This window comes from Thermothelomyces heterothallicus (genome assembly GCF_042370625.1).
Source record: "Thermothelomyces heterothallicus CBS 202.75 unplaced genomic scaffold P884_scaffold_13, whole genome shotgun sequence".
NCBI classification, from domain to species: Eukaryota; Fungi; Ascomycota; class Sordariomycetes; order Sordariales; family Chaetomiaceae; genus Thermothelomyces; species Thermothelomyces heterothallicus.
This window is the reverse complement of record NW_027192574.1, coordinates 757,313-780,565: the sequence shown is the minus strand read 5'-3', so window position 1 is coordinate 780,565 and position 23,253 is coordinate 757,313. Positions and strand designations below refer to the sequence as shown.

The 23,253-nt window shown below is 57.2% G+C and overlaps 12 protein-coding genes across 12 annotated transcripts; 6 read left to right on the top strand and 6 right to left on the bottom strand.

Moving 5' to 3' along the window:
• Positions 1-707: 707 nt before the first annotated feature.
• Positions 708-5,250, bottom strand: P884DRAFT_260472 (uncharacterized protein). The gene has a single exon (XM_069441454.1). The coding sequence runs from the start codon at positions 5,242-5,244 to the stop codon at positions 1,027-1,029; it is 4,218 nt and encodes a 1,405-aa protein (XP_069297145.1). The 5' UTR covers positions 5,245-5,250; the 3' UTR covers positions 708-1,026.
• A 23-nt stretch (positions 5,251-5,273) lies between these two features.
• Positions 5,274-5,549, top strand: P884DRAFT_260471 (uncharacterized protein). The gene has a single exon (XM_069441453.1). The coding sequence runs from the start codon at positions 5,333-5,335 to the stop codon at positions 5,522-5,524; it is 192 nt and encodes a 63-aa protein (XP_069297144.1). The 5' UTR covers positions 5,274-5,332; the 3' UTR covers positions 5,525-5,549.
• A 350-nt stretch (positions 5,550-5,899) lies between these two features.
• P884DRAFT_300360 (uncharacterized protein) lies at positions 5,900-6,877 on the top strand (the record flags this gene model as incomplete). Its single annotated transcript, XM_069444759.1, has 1 exon — positions 5,900-6,877. The coding sequence occupies one exon, from the start codon at positions 5,900-5,902 to the stop codon at positions 6,875-6,877; it is 978 nt and encodes a 325-aa protein (XP_069297143.1).
• A 202-nt stretch (positions 6,878-7,079) lies between these two features.
• Positions 7,080-7,568, top strand: P884DRAFT_29563 (uncharacterized protein). Its single transcript, XM_069444347.1, has one exon. The coding sequence runs from the start codon at positions 7,282-7,284 to the stop codon at positions 7,525-7,527; it is 246 nt and encodes an 81-aa protein (XP_069297142.1). The 5' UTR covers positions 7,080-7,281; the 3' UTR covers positions 7,528-7,568.
• Positions 7,568-9,077, bottom strand: P884DRAFT_29573 (uncharacterized protein). Its single transcript, XM_069444351.1, has 2 exons — positions 8,854-9,077; positions 7,568-8,783 (listed from the first exon to the last, which is right to left on the bottom strand). Exons 1-2 carry the CDS (start codon positions 8,969-8,971, stop codon positions 7,609-7,611), a joined length of 1,293 nt encoding a protein of 430 aa, XP_069297141.1. The 5' UTR covers positions 8,972-9,077; the 3' UTR covers positions 7,568-7,608.
• Positions 9,078-9,802: 725 nt separating this feature from the next.
• P884DRAFT_300358 (class I glutamine amidotransferase-like protein) lies at positions 9,803-10,721 on the top strand (the record flags this gene model as incomplete). The annotated part of the gene is made up of 2 exons (XM_069444758.1): positions 9,803-10,261; positions 10,431-10,721. The coding sequence occupies 2 exons, from the start codon at positions 9,803-9,805 to the stop codon at positions 10,719-10,721; spliced, it is 750 nt and encodes a 249-aa protein (XP_069297140.1).
• A 230-nt stretch (positions 10,722-10,951) lies between these two features.
• P884DRAFT_225264 (G protein-coupled glucose receptor regulating Gpa2-domain-containing protein) lies at positions 10,952-13,429 on the bottom strand. The gene is made up of 2 exons (XM_069439611.1): positions 13,012-13,429; positions 10,952-12,918 (listed from the first exon to the last, which is right to left on the bottom strand). Exons 1-2 carry the CDS (start codon positions 13,242-13,244, stop codon positions 11,184-11,186), a joined length of 1,968 nt encoding a protein of 655 aa, XP_069297139.1. The 5' UTR covers positions 13,245-13,429; the 3' UTR covers positions 10,952-11,183.
• A 631-nt stretch (positions 13,430-14,060) lies between these two features.
• Positions 14,061-14,496, top strand: P884DRAFT_278186 (uncharacterized protein; the record flags this gene model as incomplete). Its single annotated transcript, XM_069443161.1, has 3 exons — positions 14,061-14,174; positions 14,261-14,434; positions 14,470-14,496. 3 exons carry the CDS (start codon positions 14,061-14,063, stop codon positions 14,494-14,496), a joined length of 315 nt encoding a protein of 104 aa, XP_069297138.1.
• A 252-nt stretch (positions 14,497-14,748) lies between these two features.
• Positions 14,749-16,781, bottom strand: P884DRAFT_285541 (Pre-mRNA cleavage complex II protein Clp1-domain-containing protein). The gene is made up of 4 exons (XM_069443775.1): positions 16,659-16,781; positions 15,659-16,556; positions 15,335-15,601; positions 14,749-15,269 (listed from the first exon to the last, which is right to left on the bottom strand). Exons 1-4 carry the CDS (start codon positions 16,692-16,694, stop codon positions 15,007-15,009), a joined length of 1,464 nt encoding a protein of 487 aa, XP_069297137.1. The 5' UTR covers positions 16,695-16,781; the 3' UTR covers positions 14,749-15,006.
• Positions 16,782-17,336: 555 nt separating this feature from the next.
• P884DRAFT_202116 (uncharacterized protein) lies at positions 17,337-18,643 on the bottom strand (the record flags this gene model as incomplete). The annotated part of the gene is made up of 2 exons (XM_069438397.1): positions 17,337-18,516; positions 18,576-18,643. The coding sequence occupies 2 exons, from the start codon at positions 18,641-18,643 to the stop codon at positions 17,337-17,339; spliced, it is 1,248 nt and encodes a 415-aa protein (XP_069297136.1).
• A 1,634-nt stretch (positions 18,644-20,277) lies between these two features.
• On the top strand, positions 20,278-21,814 carry P884DRAFT_285539 (Argonaute complex, subunit Arb1; the record flags this gene model as incomplete). Its single annotated transcript, XM_069443774.1, has 3 exons — positions 20,278-20,437; positions 20,510-20,894; positions 20,947-21,814. 3 exons carry the CDS (start codon positions 20,278-20,280, stop codon positions 21,812-21,814), a joined length of 1,413 nt encoding a protein of 470 aa, XP_069297135.1.
• Positions 21,815-22,493: 679 nt separating this feature from the next.
• On the bottom strand, positions 22,494-23,198 carry P884DRAFT_300353 (uncharacterized protein; the record flags this gene model as incomplete). Its single annotated transcript, XM_069444757.1, has 3 exons — positions 22,494-22,883; positions 22,986-23,053; positions 23,141-23,198. 3 exons carry the CDS (start codon positions 23,196-23,198, stop codon positions 22,494-22,496), a joined length of 516 nt encoding a protein of 171 aa, XP_069297134.1.
• Between the last annotated feature and the right edge of the window lie 55 nt (positions 23,199-23,253).

Genomic DNA, 23,253 nt, shown 5'->3' with positions numbered 1-23,253 from the left:
GCAGGTCGGCGGGAGGGACCCGGGGATAGTGAGGGCGGGAGGGTGTTCGTCCTGGCCTGCGGGCGCTGCCGAGCTGGATTGGGGAGCACCGCCGGAGTGACCGGCATGTGTGGAGGTGCTGGTATGGGGTCCGTGGGCTTCTCGTTCTTTCTGCGTAGTGGCGCGTTCTTACCAGATATCTGCCCATCAGTCCGGAGGGGGAACGCCTCTTGGAGACCGTGAGCTGCATAAAGCTTAGGTAGTTTGTGAGGAAAACAGATTCTCTAAGCTATGTGTCATTTAAGGGGGACAATCTCGAGAATAGAGCAGTTAAAGGGAGCAATTCTTCGAATATCACAACCTCCTCCCCTTCGAGAACATTCATAGCCACTTCCGGCTGACCAGGCCCGATATATCCCAAGCGATAGTTCCGCCTTGAGCGAACGCCAAAGGTAAATTTCGGAGGTAGAGCAAGTTCCTCTCTCGGAGACCCTTAAGGGTTTCTCAGTTGTGGTAGTTAAGGGACCAGCGTTAGTAGCTGCAGATGCTCGATCAGCCGAGTGTGGCAGCGGATAAAAAGGTGAACATGGTCAGACGAACAAAGAGTCCTGCAAGGTGATAATCACGGAGAGGAACAATCACAGCCGCTTCCGTACCTTGCAGCAAGTCTTGCCGGAGGGCGATGCGCCTGCATGCAGGGCGCAGACGCACATGCCGGGCCCTGCATCCTTCATAAAGACCGGGATCTGAGTGTGTGTACAGTGAGAGAGACGTCTGATTAGAGTTCCTATACATGCTCCCCCCTCATAGTATACAACATCATCGTGGAGTTGTCGACCACCCCAGACGTTAAATAACGTACATGCATCAAGATCAACCCCGTCTTTGTATATCGCAAACGCCACGCCAGCAATGCCACCCACGCCAAACAACAACAACAAAAAAAAATGCCAATGGAAGCAACCAAGCACCCGGCTTTAGTGGTACAGCTGTCAACACATTCTCCTGCCAGAGACTCCCTTCAGTGCCGCGCCATATATCATCAGCTCAAGAGAAGAAATACTTGCTGTCCTTGAGCTGGGTCACGTCAAAGTCGCCCTTCTTGGGTATCGCAGGGAACGTCAGCGGCAGCCAGAGCTCGACCTGCGATACCGGCTTCGAGCCACTCCGTTCCTTCTTCCTCTTGGGCTTGTTCATTTCCATGACGAAGTAGTTGGTACCGTGGAGCTCCTTCAGGTGTGCCGCAAAATTCTTCAGGCCCTCCGTCACCTTGTTCCTGACGTCTTCCCTTTCGATGGGCTCGCCGTCGGGGCCGTCTCCGTCTTCATCCTCGGCGCCTACGGACAGCATCTCTTCGGGGTCGACATCGTTAGCCACCATGTCGGGGGTCGCCATCGACTCGAAAATGCTGGCAGGCGTGACCATTTCCTTCCCTTGCCGCACCTCTTCCGGGTCGAGTGAGCGTAAGAGGATCTGACGCCGCCGCTCGAGCAGCAGTTCATCCTTGGCGCCCATGCGGCTCTTCTTGCGCCAATCGATGATCTTCTTGGCCACCTCGGTCGAGGAATCAATCTTGGCCCGGTAGATGGACCCCCGGTACCGTGCTTCGAACTCGGACTTGAGGCGCCCAATGACATCTTCTTGGTGGATACGGATGAAGGCATCGCGGATCACTCGGTTCATGGCATCGACGTCGGCCGCGTGCGTCCAAAACGAGTCGTGCACGGCGGCAAATGTGAGGCCAATGGCGTCGCACTCGAGGGCCGACAGCATCATGTGGCTGGCATCCAGCGAATGAATAAAGTTGGGGGGGAAAGCCTGCAGCTGCTTTCGCCGGTTCACGGGATCATCCCGATCCACGTTGGTGAGAACCAGATCCTGCAGGCAAGTCGAAATCAGCCGGGTGCCGCTCTTCCTGTACGGTTGGACCACGGGCATCCGCAGCGGTGTCGTCCACACGAGGGTGTTGCGGAAGTGAGAGGCCAAATCCTCGTCTCCCGCTTTCGACGACGCTTTGGCCTTCTTCTTGGTGGACGACTTGGACTCCTCGCCAGACCCGACCTTCTCGCCCGAAGCTTCGGCAATCCGGTCTAGCTGCTCCGGAGTCACGGCACGGCACACGCGGCCTCCGATCTCGCCGAGCCAGTTCTGGATGTCATGGGCGCCACGGAACATCGTTGACAGCGCCATGAAAACCTTGGCGGCAATGTACGATGCTAGCACGCCCGAACTCAGGCCCGTTTCCTTCTCGATGTCTGGGTACAGCGAGTCCAGCTGTTTCTGGACCTGCTTCTTGGCGCCGACGAAGGTAACTCCGTAGACGTTGGTCATGACCGTCTGCTTCACGACCTTCCTAGTAATCTTGCCGTCCATGGCCTGGGCAAACTCGTTGCCGTTGGCGAGATCCTCCGTCACCTGCTTCTGGACTAGCTCGGCCACCGCCGAGTACACATCGGCAGGGCGGTCACCGGGCAAAAGATTGACCTGCTGCGCACCCCAAGTATCACCACCAAGGGCAGCATAGTGCTGCAGGCCGTTGCACGTCCCGTCCTGGTGAACGGGGAGGTGAGAGACGTAAGCGGTGGGATCCGGAGAGGACAGAGCTGCCTTCAACTCGAAACAGGTGGCGAGGCACTGCCAAGGGTCTTCGGCCTGAAGCCACCAGCGCTTCCCGGTAAGCGGGTTGTCCGCAGAGTCGAAGATGTTCTCAAGGTTCCGGTCCGCGAACTCTTCACGCTCCTTGAGACTAGCCTTGTCGAATCCATAGACGTTGGAGAGGTGGACCTTGAGCCAGGCCAGCCCCGATTTCCCGAGAGGCCTGCCCTTTGCGAAGAGCAACAGACCGCGCATGTTGTCGGCACCCATGTGGTTGAGATAAGTGGGTATCGGGTAGGCGCGCCCACGGAAGTCGATGTTGTGCGGGAAATAGAAGGTCTGATCCCGGAAGGCCCGTGCGATCTCGAGCTGGAAATTCATGAAGCACCGGACGGAATGCAGCCCCGACTTCTCGTTCTCAGCAGCTTTCACCGCCCTGAGCCACAGGCGCCTCTTCATCGGGTCGTCGGTCGAATCCGGTTCCGGAGGGATGGGAATCTTGGGATCCAGCGCCGGCAGGTTTGCAAACTCCTCCCCGGTGTTCCAGGCCTCCAGCATCACGTCGAATACGGGACGGTTGATCTTCCAGGCGGTCTTCCCGAGCACGTCCAGGCCCCTCATCATCTGTTCCATGTCCCCCCGCTCGATGGCCGCCTCGGCATAGATGCGCTGATCCTTCTCGTGGTTCTTCAGACGGACAAGAGGGCTCGGCGACGTGATAAAGCCACCCTTGTCGAACTTGGACCACGGCTCGGGCTCAACAACCATGGGCAAATGGCGAGCCAACGCTTCTCCCCTGGGCTCGCGCTTCATGAGCTCGATCAGTGAGCGGTTGGGTTGAATAACACCCACTCTCCTCCCCTTTTTGAGCTGCACAGTGTGCGTAAAGGCTGGTTGAACCTGAGTCACCTTCTCCTTCGTCTCTGGATGCTCCCGCTCGACCACGATCTTTGCTGTGTCCATCAGGGCCCCCAGGATCACGGCGCCGAACTTCGCCTTGATGGCTATGGGCCAGCGGGACGCAAACTCCGAAGGCTCGCTGTTCGTGGCGGGCTGGGAAGCTGGGGAGGCGGTGGCGGTGGGTGACGATTTGGTGGTCGCAGTCGGGGCGGCGTCGTGGAGTCGCATCAGCTGGCGCGCGCTTTTCTGCTTGCGTGGTTTCGACTTAGGAAGGTTTTTGGCTATGGCCTGGGCTCGAATGTCCTCCTCCGCAATCTTGGCCAACTGTTGGACCATGTTAGAGACCGGGATGCCCTTGTCCGCACCGTGCATGGCCAGGCTACTGAGGGCGCTGAGAATGGCGACGGCGGCAAGGCGGTTTGCGGGTGACTGCAGCAGATGGGGTCCGTAGACGCAGCGCTCCATGTCTTCTCGCGACTTCCGAGGCGCCGACAAGGAGGCCTCAACCTTGGCTTGCTCTTGGATAAGTCGAGCCTCCAGAGCTTGATGCCAGTCGTACAACTTGGAGTTTAGGGAGGGGGTTGACAGCTGGGTATTGAGGCCCATGCTCATCAGCTGCTCGTTCTCTTCCCGCCACCTAGCAATGGCAGCATCGACACAATCCCTTTCTAACCTAGCCTGAACTTCGCGCCGTTGTGAGAGCGGAAGGGATGCAATATCCAAGCCCTCCGGGAGCTCGGACAGCAGCGAGAGAGCTGTCTTCAAAGATTTGAGTCCCATGCCCTTCTGAGGAGTTTCACGGACCTCGGGCGTGCCGCTCGAGGCTTTCCTTGGGGCGGCATCTTGGGTCTCCGTATCCTCCAGATGGGTGCTCTCGTCGTCCTCGAGGGCTTCGGCTTCGGCTGCGCCGGAAGCATCTTCGGGAATATAGTAGGCGGGGCACACCTCAGCGATGGTCTCCAGATCTTCATCGCTCAGGACGTTCCCCAGATCCAGCGGTTCATTGGCATTTTGATGAGGCATCATGCTCATGTAGCGATCAATCCGAGCCGCCCGTGTCGAGCCTTCAGATGTGAGAAGGGTTGTTTTGAGCATATACGCGATGGTGATGGGGGTGAATGGTAGTCGAGCACCCCGAATGTGAAGTTCGAACCACTTGTGTACCTCTTCGGCCTTCTCCTTTGAAGGCTCATTCATGAGCTGAGCAACACGCCCTTGAAGATATCGATTGTGCAGGTCCACTGCCTGGGGCGGCTCCAGTGTTTTCATCCTCTCGAATCTCTTCAAAACCAACGCGGCACGATCCAGCCTTCCGACCTGAACGCAGGCTTCGAATACCGAGAGCATTTCCTCCAGGTCACCGGGAATACCCATAGGGTTGAGGCGTTGTTTGGGTGGGTACGGTTTCGGCTCGGCGAGGACCAGCGTGGAGTTGACATTGAAAGGCCTCAGCATGTGTAGCGGTGGCTGTGACTTTTGCGGCTGGTATTGGGAGGCCAATCCGGTCGAAAGACCCTCGAACGGGACATCGTCGCCAAACCGGTGGTCTTCGAGCGCAGTGGCCAGGTTGCGCTCAAACCCGACAAGGGCCCGATACGACTTCTTCTTCCATGGGCGCGCGTCGGACCCGGTAGTCAGGATCCGACGGCTCTCGGACACATTGGGAAGCGAATTGACGGCCGCGCCTCTCGTCGAGTGTCGTAGGGGGGTGGATGCGAGGAGATGGCGCACCGGGAGGGTCTGTCGTGCGGCGCCGGGGCGGACGAGCATCTTGAGAGGAGGAGGAAGGGGGGGGGGGGGGGCACACTCGCGCAGCAGTGGCAATGTTTCTGCTGCCTCGCCGTCCGAGAAAAGAGAGATGATGAGGGAAAGGGGCGGGCTTCCACCGGAAGGAGGGAAGTTTGCTGGGAAGCAAGGCAAAACTCAATGCATTAAACAGACTAGTGGTTGTAATAAAACAAGAGAAAAGGAAAGTCGGCGACTTCTAGCACATGAAAAAGGGCTGCTTTCAACTCGCCGAAGTTGGAGAGCAGCTCATTCGAGGTGTTGATCAAAGAGTATCGCCTGTGCTTCTTCCCTCGACCGAAGAAGTCGGATGAGAACGCAAGGTCAAAAATTGGCCTCGCTCAATCTTATCAGGATGAGCCGGGACTTCGCGTCGTTCGAACCTGGGAGAAAAAATCTGTGTAGAGCGCGTCTGATTGGACGAGCTGCCAGGCCCCCACCAGCAGGAGTGGAGTGCGCTCGAGACCCCGGTTGTTACTAGACCGCAAGTGACCGCCAAGAACCTGGAGCAACACTGGCGGCCAATGGCAAGGAGCACTCTCGCGAGCTCTGCAAGTTCAAAACTTTCGACTGTTGCGGCTCTTGGGACATCCCAACTTTGCCAGCAACCCTCAACCCTCACATCATGTCGCTAGCAGTAATGGCAAGTCCGTCCGTTCTGCGAGTCGGCCGTTGCTCTTCCTGCATCTTCTCGGCGCTGCGACCGATTATCGCCCGCACTGCAGGTGCAGGACCACAGGCCCGGGTCTCGGTGTCAATACCGGAACCCCGACGGCTCGCCCCGCTCACTGCCGCGCCATTCTCGACTTTGCGGCCCACCCCGCGACTATTAGGGAGTCCATCGATTGAAGAGCGGGTTGAGAAGCAGCCCGGCCATGACGAGCAGGGCAATGGCCCGTCCTCCGACTCGAGTAACTCCGATGTGCCGTGGTATCTCCAGGTCGAGCCCCCAAGACACCCGACGCTGGTGAGCGAGCCGGCACCGTTGCCCGAGATTCCCGACAACTCGCCCAAACTGATGGAGCCGCTGCTCAAGTATGTGGCGGACGAGCTAGGCATGGACAACCTGTCGCTGCTCGACCTGCGCGCCATAGACCCGCCGCCGGCCCTGGGCCCGGGCTTGCTGATGGTGTTGGGGACGGCCCGCAGCGAGCGTCATCTTCACGTTTCGGCGGACCGCCTAGTCAGGTGGCTCCGTGGCCGCGGCGTCACGGCGAGGGCCGATGGGCTCCTTGGGCGGAACGAGCTGAAGATCAAGCTCAGGCGGCTTGCCCGCAAAGCGAAGCTGCTAGGCAATTCCGGAGTCATGCGCGGCGGAGACGACGGTATCAGCACGGGGTGGGTGTGCGTCAATCTCGGCTTGGTCGGGGGCTCGCACAAGGAGGTACAGATCCTGGACGAGAAGGGTAGGCCAACAGGGTTTGGTGTGCCCCAGACGGGCAACACCATTGTCGTCCAATTACTCACCGAATCCCGACGCCGCGATCTCGACCTGGAAGGGCTGTGGACTGGGATACTGCAACAAAGTCTGGAGAAACTGGCTGGATCGTCGACCAAGCCTGCTCCCAAGACAGCTCAGCCTGCTTCAGAGACTCCGCCGGCATCGTCATCATCCTGAACCCTCCATAGACCACACGGCTAGGTCATGCCGTGAAGTTCTCATCGTCGGCTGTTTGCCAATGTCTCAACGTCAGTGACGGAAGGGGAAGTTCGGTGAACTGGTCAACTGCTCGAGCAGCACCGTGGTGTGGCGATGAGCTGCCAATTCGCAGCCCCCCTCACAGAGAGATTCACAGGTTCATTGTCTGGGCGGATAAACGCTCCGTTGGCACGCAGCTCCAGTCATCGACCGCAGTTCTGTTGAACCAATCCGCTTAATCAACCTTTACAACCTCGCTTTGGTTCGAAATTCAATACAGCGGGAGAAAAGAAACAACAGGAGAAATACGGTGAAAAGCATTGTGATCAGTCTCGTCCCCTGCGTCTTCAGGCGACAGGTTGAGAGTGGACAGGTGCCAACCAATGTTCCGCACCCTTCTTAGCGTGCTACTTCTCCATACACCTGTCTCGGTAAGACGGGTTCCATATCGCAGTGCCGGCAAAACCGGGCCCCAAAAACACCATCCTTGGCTGAGCTCGGTGGTTAGTGGGCGCGGCTGCGAATGGCGTGTAACAATACGTGTATCAACAGCACATTTGTACTCTTACGACACTTCTCGAATAACACTGGGAGCCTGTAATAGGCCACAAAATATACCTCAGCATTGAAAACAATCATTTAAATTAGCTTCGCTCACAAACTGCTCCCAAACTTGATAAAAAAATGATGAGCCAAAGTCTTACATCCCATCACAACCTCGCCGACTCCCTCATCGCCTCCCTGAGCATCGGTGCCACCTGCTTCCGGCTATGAGAAACCCCCTTCTGCCTCCAACAGAGCCTCCATTCGGCCTCGCCCTCGCCGCCGCCGTCCAGCTCGCCCCCTCTCCAAGTCTCCAGCCCGAGGCTTCCGCCAAACTTCTTCTGAAACCGCCCGACCGCCTCCACCCCCTTCTCGTTCAGACCCCAGACCAGCAGCTCCCTCGTGAACACGCCGCCGGGCCGCGACACGGTCATGACGGCCGCGATGTCGAGCTTCTGCTCCTCTTCGCTGGCCCAGTCCTTCAACGCGGCCAGGAAGGCCTCGCGGCTCTGGTCGCCGACGCGGGCGAATACGTACTCGAACCCGTGCACGACGGTCGACACGCCCAGAGCCAACGGGCCCTCGGTCCAGCGCTTGTAGTCCTTGCGCAGGACGTCGCGGTACGAGAGCCCGACGATCTGCTCCTTGAGCGCGGCGAGGGTGTCGTGGTAGGTCTGGCGGGCGTATGGCTCCGAGGAGGATGAGGGAGATGATGGTGATGATGATAACGTGCGCAAGCCGGGCAGGAGCTTCGACTCGGCGAGCTCGGCCGCGCGCACATCGCGGTCGGTCGTCTTGTCCTTGGACGTCAGGTTGGCGGTGTCGATGAGGATGGGCGCGAGGGCGACGCGGGCGAGGTGCGCGTCACATTCGGCTGCCGGGGTGCTGCCGCCGCCCTCGGCCTCTCCTTCGCAAGGGAGGTTCGAGAGGGCGTCCCACGTGGACTTGCAGTGCTCGAGGACGAGGCTCATGCAGCTACCGCATTTTTCGATGATGCGCGGCTGATCTGACGGCAGATCGTGCGGGACGGCTCCCTCGTCTTCGTGGTGGTCGATGCAGCCCACTACGCGGCCGGAGAAGGATTTGGCCAGGTCGCCAGTCAAGACATTGTGGTCGACGAGGAGCCAGCGGGTGTCCTCCGGCCTGAGCCCATCTCGTGGAAGATCTGTGAGGGTGATCAGGTCGTCCGGCTTGAGGCCGGCTGGCCCGAGAACCGCGTTGAGCTCTGTGCGAAGTGCGAGGTCTGCTCGGGGGAGGTTGGAAACGGGGATGTGCAGAGCGTGAGGCGGAGTGTGTGTGCGGAAGTAGGCAAGGAGGAGGGCCGAGCAGATCGAGTCGAGGTCTGTGGCCCCGTCAGTATTCGCCCCGTTTAAGGATGTATGTATGGCCCGGCTATCCCAAGCACTGCTCACCGGCTGACTCATTGCCGACAACCAAGGTCAGAGGGTTCGGTCTTTGCGTTGGAGGGGAGACCAAAGCCTTCTTGGCGGTTGCCAGAAAGCCTTTCAGTGAGGCTCGAGTAGGGGCCATGTCTGTGTTTGATATATATAGTATGTACCTGGAAGTCGTTCCAGGATTCGATATGAGGATGAGTGTAGAGCGGCGAGCGTACTACCAACCAGAAATTATTGGACGTCTCTGGAAGAATTGAGAAAGAAAAAAAAAAAACAATAAAAAAGGAGTTTGGGTAGGTGTCGCCTTTTTGGTTTCCTTTGGTTCTTTTGCCCTTCTTTATCTTAGAATTAGCGTGTTTTCCGCAAGAACCAAATTGAACATTGCGAGGGACGGATGCACTGTTCCCACTGGCGCCTCGACAACGCAGGGCGTTCTGCACGTCACTGCCGCTTCCCGGAGTTCAGGAACTCGGCGAAGGCAACGCCACAGGAACCCTGCAGCCGCTGCCTGCAGCTAACCCAACGGTTCTTGGCAGCCGACTCTTGGACTGAACCCGACGCTGACCGTGAATTCCGAACTCCGCTCTCTGCCGAGAGGGGACGGTGGGCCGCCTCGCTCACGTTATCGGAGCCGAGCACTAACATAAAGGCCCCCGCCGACCGGCTTCGGGGCTGCTATGAACCCCAACCGCTTTGTAGTTATTGCGTATCCAAGTTCAGATCTCAAACCTCAATCCCGCACTTATATGTACGTGAAACAGATCATCTCAAATTGACGAACGTATCAGCCCGAGGTTTGTCCGATCGCTTCAAGACCGAGTTCAACTCACGGCCATCCCGCTCCTTCCCCGCCACCCCCCCGCCCTCCCCCAATTTCTCCCTTTCTTTACAATCACTGAGACACGCTCTTTCCTGGCAGCCTAGAAAAAAAGAAAAAGCACAAAAAAGAAACAGGAAAATTAATACCATGCCGCTCCGCCTCGCAATCCTCGAGGCCGACACCCCGGTGCCAGCTGCCAACGAGCGCTACAAAGGCTACCTCGGCGTGTTCCGCCACCTCTTCGCCCGTGCCGTCTCCCCGGCCCCGCTCGAGTCGGTGCTCACCCTGACCGGCCACGACGTGGTGCACAACCCGTCCTCGGCCTACCCGGACCTGGACGAGGTCGATGCCATCCTGATCACCGGCTCCAAGTACAACGCGTTCGACAACGACGACTGGATCGTGACCCTCGTCGAGTACGTGCGCAAGGCGCTCCTGCGCCAAGACCGCCCAGTCAAGGTGGTCGGCGTCTGCTTCGGCCACCAGATTGTGGCACGCGCACTGGGGGCGTTGGTGGCGCGCAACGACAAGGGGTGGGAGGTCAGCGTGGTGGAGACAACCCTGACGGAGAAGGGGAAGGAGTTGTTTGGGGGGCGCGAGACGCTGGTAGGTCCCCTCCCCGTACTGTGTACTGTGCATAATTCTCTCCTCCGGAGACTGCGATTAGCAAGCAGCGATGGTGAGATGCTAAGAAGACGTGTGTTCGTGTGTTCGTGTGTGTGCGCGCCCACACACACACACACACACATGCACACTGACACACAAAAACACACAGAAAATCCAACAGATGCACCGTGACCAGGTCTTCAGTGTGCCCCCGGGTGCCGAGCTGCTGGCTTCGACCGAGAAGTGCGAGAATCAGGGTTTCATTATCCCCGGGCGCGTCATCACTGTCCAGGGACATCCAGAATTCACCGAGGATATCATGGATGAGCTTCTCGAGCTACGACACCAATCGGGACTGTTCACGGACGAGTTGTACCAGAGCGCCAAGACACGGAACGGTGACCACCACGACGGTGTCTTCGTGGCCCAGGTGTTTGTCAAGTTCCTTCAGGGGCAATAACACGAGAATCGTCGTTTGGTTGTTTCCTAAGCCGTCCTGCGCCATGTGATCGGTCACCGCCAAGCCGACGATCGCAGAAAATCACACGTGACGGCCATCCACGCGTCGGCAGGTTTTTCGAGTCCGCCGAGTACGATCGACGACACGCTGCCTCCCGCGCGATATATTCCCCGAAGAGCTGCTGTACGCTAACTGAAGTTCGTCCCTCGCGGCATGTTAGACAATATGGAGTATTGTATGTACATGGTAAAGAATCACTCTAGATGCCGAGATTGTAGTGTGTGTGCCCCAAGAATCCAAAATCCGCAGAAGGTATCTCCGATACAGCCCGTAAACGCCCGTCTATGCAAAACCCGGGTATGACGCAACCAATCCCCCCCTTTTAAGACGGAGTAGTAAATCACGATAAAAAAAAAAAAAAAAAAAAAAAGAAACCGCGTGCTCCGTTTAAGCATCATCGCATCACCCAATCTCCTGCGGAACCTCGACCTGCCCCTCTCCATCATCAACATCATCCAAACCGTCATTACCATCGAGGATGCCATCCCTCTCGACATACACATCCCACCACTCCCTCCTCCTCGTCCTCCTCCTCCTCCTCCTCTCCCGCTCAACCGCCACCTCCTCCTCCCTCCTCTCCCTCGCCAGCCGCCCGTCCACCAGCATCTCCTCCCGCGTCCTGCCGACCCCGTCGGCAGAGGACCCTTTCCAGCCCCATCCGCGCCCGCACCACCACGTGACCCTCCGGAGATTCCAGCTCCACCTCCGGCCCAGCGCGGCCCAGAAGCCCCCTTTGGCCCCGGCCGACACGTGCCGCCACGGCGTCTCCCGCAGGAGGAAGAGCGTGCAGTCCACGGCGCCCTGCACGCCGAGGCTGATGGTGCTGACGACGAACAGCCAGTGCGGCGTCCCCTGCCCCCGGTAGCGGATCGAGTCGTCGTCGTAGCCCATGACGTGCGACACGAAGGGGAAGAGCCAGACGACGATGTAGGCCAGCGGGTAGACGAAGAGGGCTCGGAGCTGGCGGACCGTCCTCTTGTTGTTGAGCTGTTTCGATGGGATCGGATCCGGGGCCGGGTCCGGGTCCGGGTCCCGGTCGGCCGGGGTGATGGATGCCGTGAAGTGGGATGACGACGGCGGCGGCGGCAGCGACGCTGCCGGAACTGGAAGCATCGGAGACGAATCTGAGGTGTCGACATCCACTTCGGCTCGGCCATCGTCGGTATGCTGTGGGAGGGAGGGGGGAAGAGATATGCGGCGGCTGCTGCTGTTACTGTTGTTGTTGTTGCTGCTGCTGCTGCTGCTGCTGCTGCCACCGGGGTACGAACCCGATAAGACGTGGTCGCTCGGGACGGTGTTGCGGCGATTGCTGTATGCCGGCGAGGGCGGGATCAATAAATGGCCCGGCGAGCTCGGCGAAGTTAGATCGTAGGTGTCGTCTGCTGAGGGCCGACTACTTCCGGGAAGTTGATCATAGGCAAACACAGTCCAGTTCCACTTGACGGGCCTTCTACGGGGGGCCTCCGCACTCGTTCTGGCACTTGCACTGACGGACAGCGTGGGGCCAATAGATGATGGGGACCGGAGCTGGTCTTTGACTGCCGAGATGGTGTCAGTTGTCGAGGTGGGCCGGGAAGACGAGGAGGAGGGGAGAAGCCCGTTGTAGCGGAAACGCGGCATCGAGATTGCTCCGGCCGACTCGCTCGGGAACCGCGGCTGGGTGGCCTCGGAGTGCCTCCTCCCAAAATCCCCCATCCTCCTCCGAATATAGAAGTAGATGAAAAGATAGATGAGGACAATGGCGGCACAGATGGCGTATCGCGGCGCCCAACTGAGTGCCAGCCGGGCCCAGCGCTGATCCGTCCGAATGTAGCAATAGGGGCCCATGTCCCCATACCCGTTACCGGCGATGAAGGTCAAGCAGGCAGCAACGATAGGGAAGAGGTAGAAGGCGAGATAAGCGAAGTGACGATATGGGTACAGTCCCGACCTTGGCCGAAGAATGTACATGGCAGAATGCAGGGCGATGAGCAAGACAGCAACGTCCGAGGCCTCGACGCCGACAGCGAGGGCAAAACCGCTGACCTGACAGAAGGCCGAGGAGGGGCGGACGTTGCCCCTGGCAAAGCTGACTATTGCATATACCAGGAGGACCGTTGACTTGACGAAATCGCCCTTGATCAGGAGCAATATCAACCTGCCCGGGCGTATTAGTCACGATGGTGGTCATGATGAAAAAGAGAAAAAAAAAAAAGGGGGGGGGGATTAAGGGAAATAGGCTGGTACGTGCTCGTGGCGGAATCCCCGTCTCATCCTCACAAACCAGTACAGGGCGAACAGTGTCGACATGACACTGATAGAGGCGAAGGTCAATGACAAGATTAACAAGGTCCGAATCATGCGCGACTCGCCGTCGGTCCTCGCATGGTGCCGTGTCACGACCGACAGCGTCTCAAAAGAGGTCGTTCCATCAAGGAGGTAACGGAGACCCATCCCCAGAGACATCCATCTGGGGACCGTCATGGCAATCCGTGGTATATCTCTTCGGCTAAGTGGCGAGACGATCAGTCTCGCCTACCGTTCCATGAATCGTCCACAAGGCGTCGGTGCATGACGGCGGAGGTTTGTCACGGCGGTCTGCGGAGGCTTGCCGCAAGCGGGCACCGTTGTACGGGAGCAGACCGAGGAGGAAGCCCGAGGGGCGTGAGTGTGGCTTTGTCCAAGCGTTCGTCTACTGGCTCGATGACAGGAGTTGACATCCGGGACCCTTCCCTCTTTCATGCGTGACACCGGAAGCCGACGGTGAAAAGGAAAAGTGCGGAAAGGACCGTTGGGAATGCCCAAACCGACAAACAAGCAGGGGCGAGGCGACAGGCCACATATAAAAAAAAGGAAACAGGGCTTGTGTTAGTTCATCTTGCAGGACTCGTTCAATAGGCGAGGTCGGAAGGTTAGGCCGCGGCTGGGGTGCGGGAAGGATCGGCATGATCAGGCGGGATGCCCCAGATTGGCCATGTTGGGGTGTGCGAGCCAACTAGGCGCCTCAGGCGAGCAGACACAGCAACCATTTGCCATTCTTGCCCTGTTGTGAAATCGCTTGCGGAGCGATGTGGGCTGTCGTCCACGTCACAAACCCGGTTGGCGGTGACGGGTCATGCAGGGCACCAACCGACGCAGAAAAAAAAAAAAAAAACACGCGGGCCGAGGTGTGAGGGCGGACCATTTGTGGCTGCCTTGTTTTCCGCCTCTGACCGGATGAGTGTGAGCTGATGCAGTCCGCCATTGCGGAGAATGCCATTCCTCCTGTTTTTGATATCTACCACTAGTTAACGTTACTCCATGCTGCTTGCTGTCTGTGGTCTCTTCCAAATCGACAGGATTGCCGCCCGCCTCGACGTGGTTCATTTCGCGAACGGGTCAAGACCAACGACAGAGCGGAAACAGGGCGGTTTGGTTCAGAGGCCGCTCCACCGGGAATAGTTAGTTATCTTGACCTTACGTGCCAGGCAACCAGGTGATCGATCACCCGAGCTGGCCAGCGCTTCGCTTTCGTGGGGTCGATCTTGTGGATCTCGTACATCTCATCTTGTGTGTCGTATCAGCTGTCTTCGTCCCAGACATTGAAACTCGACCTGACTTTTAGAGTGCCCATTTTTAGTGCGCCGGCCTGTGGTTATTGGCCAGGCCTCAATCCGTGCGCCGCCGCCGAGACCGTGCTGAAGCACAAAAAATGCGCGACGCAGCCCAGGCCAATGCATCCCCGCTGCTCGCCTGATCAACCGAAGGGGTGGTTAACCCGTTTGAGCAAAGTAAGCGACCCGATCTTTTGGACAAACTTTAGAGTTTGTTGCCGTGAGCCGGGGAGTTCAGATTGAGATGTACAAAATTGGATGGACCGGACTCGGAAAACCCCCTGGGATGGGATTGTCAAGTCACATTTCCATTAATTGGGCATTGCAACCATAGATCTCGTCACTCTATCTGAGAAATGAGGCTCTCAGCGATGCGAAAACCACGAGGCCCGGTCCCGGGTGGAACCTCATGCAGGGAACTTTGACGTCTGGAACAAACTCTCCGGATTAACTACATCCATTACTGTAGTGTACCAGTTGCATTTCGTAGGCCGTCTTGAAACCTCAGCATTCTTCCCGATCTTAGAGCGCTGGCCAAAAAAAAGGCCTTTCGTAGCACCGCACCAGCGATGTGAAACCAAAAAGTACAAGAAATATACAAGTGAAGATTAAACAGTGTAAGACAGTGTAAGGGAGGAAGGAAGTTTATCGAGTCAACCCAGCAGATTGATATACGGCTCCGGCCAGCGACCCCACACCATTGGCCTGTTTCCCAGCCGGCCGCTAACAGGGGAGAGGATCTTGAGCCGACGTCTGTCCTCGTCCACGTCTGCGATGGCCACAAATCCAATGACCGGTGCCTGCTGAATCGCTTCTGGAGGGTCGCTCGGCGACGCGTTCATAACGGCGAGTGTCCAGTGTGACATCTCCGCCGAGATATCCGCCCGCTCGAGCATCGCCTGGTCGTTGTACGGATCTGGGATGCTGTCAGCCTCCTCGAGAGGGTTCTGTATATCGTTGCTGTGGGCACGAAAGCCATACCGTCTGGCGACTTGAAGATGGTCACGTCGTCAAAGCTGACAGACTGCGTGAACGGGCTCAATGTCCGTTTGGCGTCCCCGAAAAAGTACTCCTTGATGGCCGCGTCGAAAGTAAACTTCATGGAGTCTTTATCTCTCCCTGCCACGCCATCGGACTTTTCGAGCGAAATAAGAGCGATGCTTTCTCCGTATACCGTCTTTTGAGACTCTAGGCGACGCTGTAGCTCGCCATGAATGCCAGGCGAGCCCAAAACGACCACGATATTCACTATCAACAGTCAGCCGCTGCCATCCAAGGGTCGGGGCCTGGGATCTGGAAGCGCACCGTCAAATTCCTTCACGAGATGCTCCAGAACTTCCAGATCTCCTTTCGCCACGCTTGCCGGAGGGGTATCCAGCACTAAGCCAGCCTCCCGTACCACCTCGTCCGCCTCCAGCTTGGCCCTCACCGAGCTTCCCAGCTTCCCCACCAGTTGCTTCCACAACCGCACATCCTCATCAACCCTCTCCCTCCCAAAGTAGTACACCATCGGCAGCTTCACGGGCACGGCGCTTGGCCCGCTGCTCGGCGTGCCACTGACGCCAAACCCTGCCGCGGGGTCCTCCACGTCCATGATGGTGCCGAACACGGCAGCGCTGACCGTCCCGGATAGCGCGAGCATGCCCTCGCGCGGATCGACGCTGGCCACGAGCGGCTGTCCGCCGACGCGCGTCGCTAGCGCGGCCAGCGTCCGCGCCATCGTCGTCTTGCCGCTGTCCTTTTCACCGCAGATCATGACCCTCGGACCGGGGGGCTTGGACCCGCCACCGTCCCCATGTTTATCATTGTAACCACCGGTGCTGTGGTTGATGATGATGGTGTTGTTGTTGTTATTGTTGTTGTTGTTGGCGGCGGCTGCGCTCCGCAACTCCTGCAGCGCAAAGTGGAGGTTGAGTACCGGCAGCTGGGGCGAATCCTCTGGGGTGTTGTACTGCGCAACTCGGTCGACGCATTCGCCGCTGACTTCGAGGGTGGCCCCCGTGTATGTGAGGAGCTTGGACTTGGTATTGCGAGGGAAGGTGTAGGTGTGATTCAAGGCTAGCTCGGTACCGTCGCGCTCAGCCGTGCCACTGGTGAGCCGAACGGTCGCGCCCGCATGGGATGTGGAGCTCCGGGGCACTTCAAACCGCCATTCCCAGAAGGGCCGGAGTGTTATTGTTCGAGTTGTGGGAGTCGCTGGTTGCTTCGAAGTCAGTTAGCGGCGCTCTCTCATGGTTTTTGATCGGAAGTGGTCGGAATTGGTCAAGAAACGAGTCGGAGAATTCGATAGCAAAAGGATACCGACCTGTGGAGGAATCTGGCCCAGGCCTGGGATAGACATGTCGACGACCTCATCTGCGGTGCCGTGTGCTCAGCGTCGGATGGGCCTCGGATCGAGCTCCAGCAGCTCTGAGCTTAAGTCTGGATTGCTGCACGGGAGGTTTGGGTTGCGCCGGCAGGCAAAAAGGTGGGGCATAGCGTAACAAGTTCAGTGGGAATAGCGTAGGATTTGTAAACACCGTATCGCGGGGTGCCCGGCAGCGGCTGGATCTTGAAAGTCAACAACACTTCTTCGTAGACCGTACCAGGAAAACCTAGTCGATCCAACCATAGTTCCTCAGGTACCTAGGACCTAGCTGTTGGAGCTAAGGTAAACACCTGAAGAACGCTCCATGAAAGTTCAAGTTGAGAAGAGATCATATCAAATCTGAGAACCATTTCCCACGTCTCGAGAGGCAGGTCATTGAAATGCAGATGATCAATAAAATAGGGAGATGCCCGGCTAGCTACTGACGAAATCAAGAAACCAACGCCAACCTTGGGGTATTGAGAAAAAAAATCCTCCGCACCTCTAAGTCCACTGCGTCATAAAGGTCATGGACTCGTAACGATGTTTATCCCCCTCTCTTTATTCTTTTCGTGCGAAACGCAATTGATCACTGCCCAAAACCAAACAAAAAAGCCTGACTAGTCCGTCTATCCCTTACTGAGCCAACTCCTCGAATATTTTGATAAGGCTCCGAACGCCGAGCAAACTATTCTCGTCGGGCCCCTGACCGGGCACCCACTCAGCATGAGCGAAATCGATGAGCTTGAGAGAGTAGATTCGCGGTAGGGTGGAGAAGCCGTCGTCGTCGTCGACATCCTCGCCATCGGAAGCGACGTTGCCCATCAGTTCGACAACCTTGACGTCTCCTTCAATGGCACCGGAGACCGCGTTTATATCGACTGTGCCCATGTCTTGCTGGCTAACCATAATCCCGTTAAGTTTCCCGGCATCGAGCTCCTTGCGTCCCTGAACGATGATTCCGTCATCCTCCTCCAGAGCGTTTGCCTTATCAACGAGGGCATTGTTCTCCTCAATGGCAGCACGGAGTGCCTCGCCATCTCCCTCAAACGTGAACAGCAAGCTGGCAGAGTACATCCTGGTTTCAGAGTTGGCCAAGACTTCCTCTACCCGTTTCAGGTCCTCAAGAAATGCCTGGGCGACCGCTCGTCCCAGGTCTCTGTCGATGCCCGCCCGGTCGTTGAAGATGAACTTGGCCATCTCCTGGACGATATTATCCTTGTTGACCTGAAACCTGCCATAATCCTTGTTGTAGACCTTGAAGCCGTTAGCGTCGAGTTCCTCCGGGTTGTCGGACCCCTTGTAAACGCGCATGCCCGCGATGCGAAATCCATGAGACCCGTTGGTTGTCAGCCTGCTGATTTCGTCGAACCGCCTCCGCTTCTCCAATGGTGCGTCATCGGCCCACAGACGCCGACCGAGCTTCGCGTCGAGGATGTTGGGTTTCTTGAAACCGTGGGCAGTGTTCTGTAGAACCACTGACTTGTTGGTCGTTATTCTCCTGTTCTTCTTCGGCTTCCATGCGATGTCTACCGGTTCGTCGGCTATTTCGGCTGCTGCCTCGGCCACTGCCTCCTTCGCCATCTTTACCGCCTCTTCCTTCAAGCCCTGGCTCATGTGATCGGAAACCGCAGGGAGTTGCTCGTTCAGCGAATTGATATCGGTCGCATCGTTAAGCGAAAGCGTCCCGAAAAACAGCGGCATCACCGAGGCAAATTCGGGATGGTCCCGGAAGGTCTTTTCGTAAAAGTCGATCTCCTGCTGTACGCATGGCTTGATGAACAGCTCGCCGTCGATGTCGGAAAGTGTTCCATCACTGCGCGGCGCATTAGCACTTGAGCCTGAATGGGCGGATCCCCTTGATCGCGCACTTACTGCCCTGCCACCGCGTGGTTGTATGGTTGAAGATCAGCGTGGTTTGGAAGTTCTCTGCTCGTGGCCATACTGTCGGTCGTGGCTGCAGCCGGACCCCCGTCCTGTAATAAGGCGTTGGGGATGCAGGAAGCCGGGGCCGACTCCGTGGATACTTATACTTCTAGTGGGGAGTTGGGATTGGGCCACAGGCGACGGTTGCATCTGCATGGGCGCACGGCAAATGACGTGTTGGCTTGTCGTCAGGTATCGTGAGTGGGTATCCGAGACAAAGAGAGAACGTGTCCGTACAACGGAAACCATGGCATTTTCTACCGACAGCACGCCGCGAGAGCAGTCAAGATTAAAGGATTAGGAATTGAGAAACTTGCGGAGTCGCAAATGGCGGATCGCCCCGCTGGCGCCCAGATGCTCGGGAGTCCAACTTCAGGCCAATCAGGTCGCACAAACGAGGCGCATTCGGGCTGAGCGGCAGGGTACTCGCGGGGATTGCCCATTGCCGTTCCATCAATCATCACGCGTCAAGCTGACCTCCAACCACGGAGACCTGCATATCATTCCCTGGCCGCTTGCCAAACTGGGAACATAACCACGACCATATCAGATGGCGAAATCCAAGGAATGTTGGCAACTGCGCTGCCATCACGAGCAGCAGGAAATCATGTTCATCCACAGCATCTGACATGGACAGATCGTCCCGTCCCGTCTCTCAGTCCTAATTCCTTTGTCGGCCTGCCAGGTTCACCCCCTCCTCGCTGGCAAACAAAGCCTAAGCCTACCGGCTGCCAACATGGTGTCAGCAGCATATCCCGCATCACCCAATAATCAATTACCATTCCGGTCAATGGCACCCCTGAAACGGCGCTGCGCGTAGGTCCCAAGATTGACACGGTTGGTTTATCTCCCAGGCTGCGGGGTTCCGAGCTGAATCGCAAGCGTGGCCGAGCTGTTCCAGTGACAACTGGCCATTTACGCCTCCTGGCGGTTTGAGCCTCGCTTGCTATTCTAAAGCACCAACAGAATTACATCCTGGAAAGTGCAGTTTTCGTGCGTATTGCGGCGACGGCCGCCGCCGCCAACCCGATGCGAAGTGGCAAAGCGGCCCGATGGACATCCGCTCTTGAGCCTCAGGGCAACCACCCAGTCGAAAGCTGAACCGTGGAAGCTGCTCGTCATATCACTACCTAAGAATGGTAGGCTACCTAAAGAGGGCCTACTTATCCCCTCGTAAGATGTGCCTACGGCTCGTAGAGACCGGTCCTCTCAAGTGGTCAACCCCCTCTCAAACCGCGGGTGCCCATTCCGCGGGTGCCCGTTTGCACTTGCCTGCTTCCTGAACTGTTTCTTTCCCGCGCCATGCTGAATAAAGTTCCATACTGGTTCATTTATCTGATTTGCTCAGGTTCCGATCTTGAAGCCACCTCATGGGAATTACAAACAGCAGAAAGATGCTCCAAACAGCAAGGCTGTAAACCTTCAAGCCTTGCCCCCTCTATTCTAGCACTTATTAGCTTCCCGCCTGTCTTTCTTTCCACCCATTTGCCAACTCTAGTATACAAAACCCCTGTTCGCGTGCTTTCCGAATGAGCGATATAGAGCTCCGTAAAGTGCATTTCCAGCCACAAAGCCCATTCGTGTAAAACACTGACTTTTTTTCTTTCGGCAGCACTCGAAAATGGCTTCATCTTCGGACTTCGGCTTACCCATGGGGTGCTCGCAGAGAAATGCTCCAGCCGACGAGCAGTCACGGCTCGAGGACACCCAAGATGTCAGAGTAGAAGCCGACGCATCCCAGGATGGAAAGAAGAAGAAGAAGAACAAGAAGCGTAGCGCCGGAGCGAAGAAACGTGGCACTGGATTTGAGGGTAAGTTTCAAGACCTACAGCGAGGCTGTGTGTCTCCCGTTCTGGTCGGTCGTACCAGCTTACAAATACTAGAATTCTACTGCGATCCGCCCATGACTCCGGCCGAGTACAACGAAGAGAGGGATGTCATTTACCCACCGCATCGCCCTTTCGTTGATCGCATTGAGGAGTGCATCCAGCGGTACCGTGCCCGCCGCCGGCTCAACTCAGAGCGCGAGTATCTCTTCTCCAGATACCTCCTCCTGGGAGGCATTGACGCCTCTGTTCGACAGTTTCAAAGCACCCGTACCATCGGAGACGATATTCTTGAGGATGCTACCAAGAACTCCATTCGCGAAATGACCGCTGACGATGTGATTCAGCGCGGCGGGGACGGCAACCGAAACCCACGGTTTTACAACCCGAACTATCCAGAACACTGGGACGTCGACTTCACGGGCGTTGCCGCTGGTTATGTGTGAGCTTCCCGACGCGCACTTGCCGTCGTTTATTGCCGCTGACATGATCAGATCTGAACACCTTCCCGCCCTGACTGGCCCTGAAACCGACCAGTTCTTCATGGGTGTCGACGTGGTCCTCAATTTTCTCAAGTACGTCGATCTCCACGACGTGTGCCCCGAGTATGCCGACGACATCAAGAATGCGCAAAGGGTGTGCTTAAGGGCGCTGGAAGAAATCCCGGCCGCGACAAAACTGCTACGACGTCTTCCCGGCCAGTTCAATGCCGCACTCAGGGTGCTGTATGTCAGCCAAAATGGCGGCTCCTCAGGCGTTGATAACTACTTTGAGAAGGCATTGCCAGATCCAAAGCAGGCTAAAGTGAGCCACGCAGCTACGATCTCGATTCTGATGGGAGCCGACCGGTTTCCAACCAACAGCGAATGGTTCGTCACCGACACGGCCGAATTCACCTTCGAGGTCCTCGCCATCAAGCTCCCAACAGATGCCATTCGGGCAAAGTACAAGGCCATTAACCAACATCTCACCGGCTATTCTGATATCCAGCCTTGCGGCACTATTATCGCCCGCCCAGTGATTGTGCGTGATGGGTGGGACAACACGATGGCGGCGACCATCCCTCCGGAGGCTGACAAAGAAAGCGAATTTGTCCTTGAAGAGGACATCCTCCACCTGCTGGTGGTGGGTATGAAGTTGACCATTGGAGTTTGCACACTTAACGTTGGGCTCAAGTTCATCAAATACGTGACCCAGGCCCGCCCGAGCTTTTACGTCTTCTTACCCCAAGAGCTGATGTTCCACTTCAAGGAACCTGTTCCAAATGACCGTCCGGCGAAGAGCATATACGACTGCGAGGACGAGGCCGACGGCGACGCTCCAGCTGGAGGTCACAACGACGGGGGAGATGTGGAGTGCTGAGGTTTCATGATGGCATCAAGTATTGAGGAGCAAGATCATCGGTGGGGAGGCCGCTTACCGGAGCGTCGTATTTTGATATGGTCTACATTCAACTCACGGTGGATCGCAAACATCACCTCCTAGTTCGGTGCCAACTTGTCCGTCTATATTCCTCATACGCTCTGAACTCGATCGGTTACTCATGCTTCGTGAACCTAGTTTAACGACCTAAATTGTATCTGGTCGCAATGTTTTTGCCCTTGTCAATCGGGAGGCTGTTCTCGGTAAATCGCTTTAGTCATGTCTTGACGGTGATAGAAAGGCATATGACACTTTACATGATGCGAGTCCTGGAGACCTCGTGGTTTGTATAATGACACAATGAACAAACCGCATGATCAACAGAATAGCGGGGCGGTCACCACATGACGGTGGTACATACATGAGCTAACATCAAAGCCATCCAACATCCAATATCGGCCAAACAAACACCATACCCGCCTTGAAACACCGATTAAATCCATACGCAAACAAACAGACAGGACAAGCAAACGATCCATTCCCACGGATCCATCCCAATTCACTATGTATCACGGCGAGGCCACCCCCGGTCGCAACAAAAAACGGAGCGGAAAACGCCGCCCGCTGCAATGCTGCCACGATACTGGGTAGTCAGAGAGCATAGCCCATTCACACCATTCTAGTCATGCGTCTGGACCTTGTAATCCCCCGCGACAACCTGGGCGTAGCTCGGCGGCGGCGCATCGGCGTCGCTCGGCCCGGCAGCGGTACCAGCAGCGCTGGCAGTGCCCTGCTCCTGTGGCTGGTGCTGATACGGGGGCTGGAACTGGGGCGCAGCAGCCGCGCCCGCGGTGCCGTAGTTCATGTGGCCCTGCGGCTTGGGAGCCTCGGCGTGAGCGGCCTCCTGCGGCTGGTAGCCTTGGGTGTGCGGCTGGCCGTGGCCGCCGTTGTGCACGAAGACGTAGATGCGGCCGTGTTCCGGGTCATGCGGAATGTTCTGGTACTCATAGTCGTAGGGCGGTTCAGGGTACTTGGCGATGATGTACCAGGCATGGAGGAGGCCCGGGATCTGGGAGGGGGTCCGGTGTTAGCTGAAGCATGCAAACGCGGGGGGAGCGGTTAAGAAGGGGATGATGTGAGCAACAAAGAGAGAAGGCGGGCGAGGACGTACGTATCCAAGAACGCAGAGGAGGATGTTGATGATGGAGTCGGCAGAGCAGAGGCCGCGCTTTACCCAGACTGATTGCACGGAGGAGGATTGTGAGCTTCAGCTGATGATGGTTTCGACTGCTACGCGCACCAGCCCGGAATGCGGGGTAAACTGACCTGACACGGGTGGGAAAATGACGGCGAGAAGACCGAGAAAGATGTCGGTCGAGCACATTGTTATGAGATCGCTTCAGGCAAACTATTGAGCAAGTAAAGAAAACGGTGATGGG

Excerpts from the sequence above, each read along its gene's own strand:
- P884DRAFT_260472 (XM_069441454.1), bottom strand. The coding sequence starts at position 5,244 with ATGCTCGTCCGCCCCGGCGCCGCACGACAGACCCTCCCGGTGCGCCAT.
- P884DRAFT_260471 (XM_069441453.1), top strand. The coding sequence starts at position 5,333 with ATGATGAGGGAAAGGGGCGGGCTTCCACCGGAAGGAGGGAAGTTTGCT.
- P884DRAFT_29563 (XM_069444347.1), top strand. The coding sequence starts at position 7,282 with ATGTTCCGCACCCTTCTTAGCGTGCTACTTCTCCATACACCTGTCTCG.
- P884DRAFT_29573 (XM_069444351.1), bottom strand. The coding sequence starts at position 8,971 with ATGGCCCCTACTCGAGCCTCACTGAAAGGCTTTCTGGCAACCGCCAAG. Across the intron at positions 8,784-8,853 it reads TGTCGGCAATGAGTCAGCCG|ACCTCGACTCGATCTGCTCG; the intron begins GTGAGCAGTGCT and ends ACGGGGCCACAG.
- P884DRAFT_225264 (XM_069439611.1), bottom strand. The coding sequence starts at position 13,244 with ATGACGGTCCCCAGATGGATGTCTCTGGGGATGGGTCTCCGTTACCTC. Across the intron at positions 12,919-13,011 it reads AGACGGGGATTCCGCCACGA|GTTGATATTGCTCCTGATCA; the intron begins GCACGTACCAGC and ends ACGCCCGGGCAG.
- P884DRAFT_285541 (XM_069443775.1), bottom strand. The coding sequence starts at position 16,694 with ATGTCTATCCCAGGCCTGGGCCAGATTCCTCCACAG. Across the intron at positions 15,602-15,658 it reads TCTCGTGAAGGAATTTGACG|TGAATATCGTGGTCGTTTTG; the intron begins GTGCGCTTCCAG and ends GACTGTTGATAG. Across the intron at positions 15,270-15,334 it reads CATCTTCAAGTCGCCAGACG|ATCCGTACAACGACCAGGCG; the intron begins GTATGGCTTTCG and ends ACAGCATCCCAG.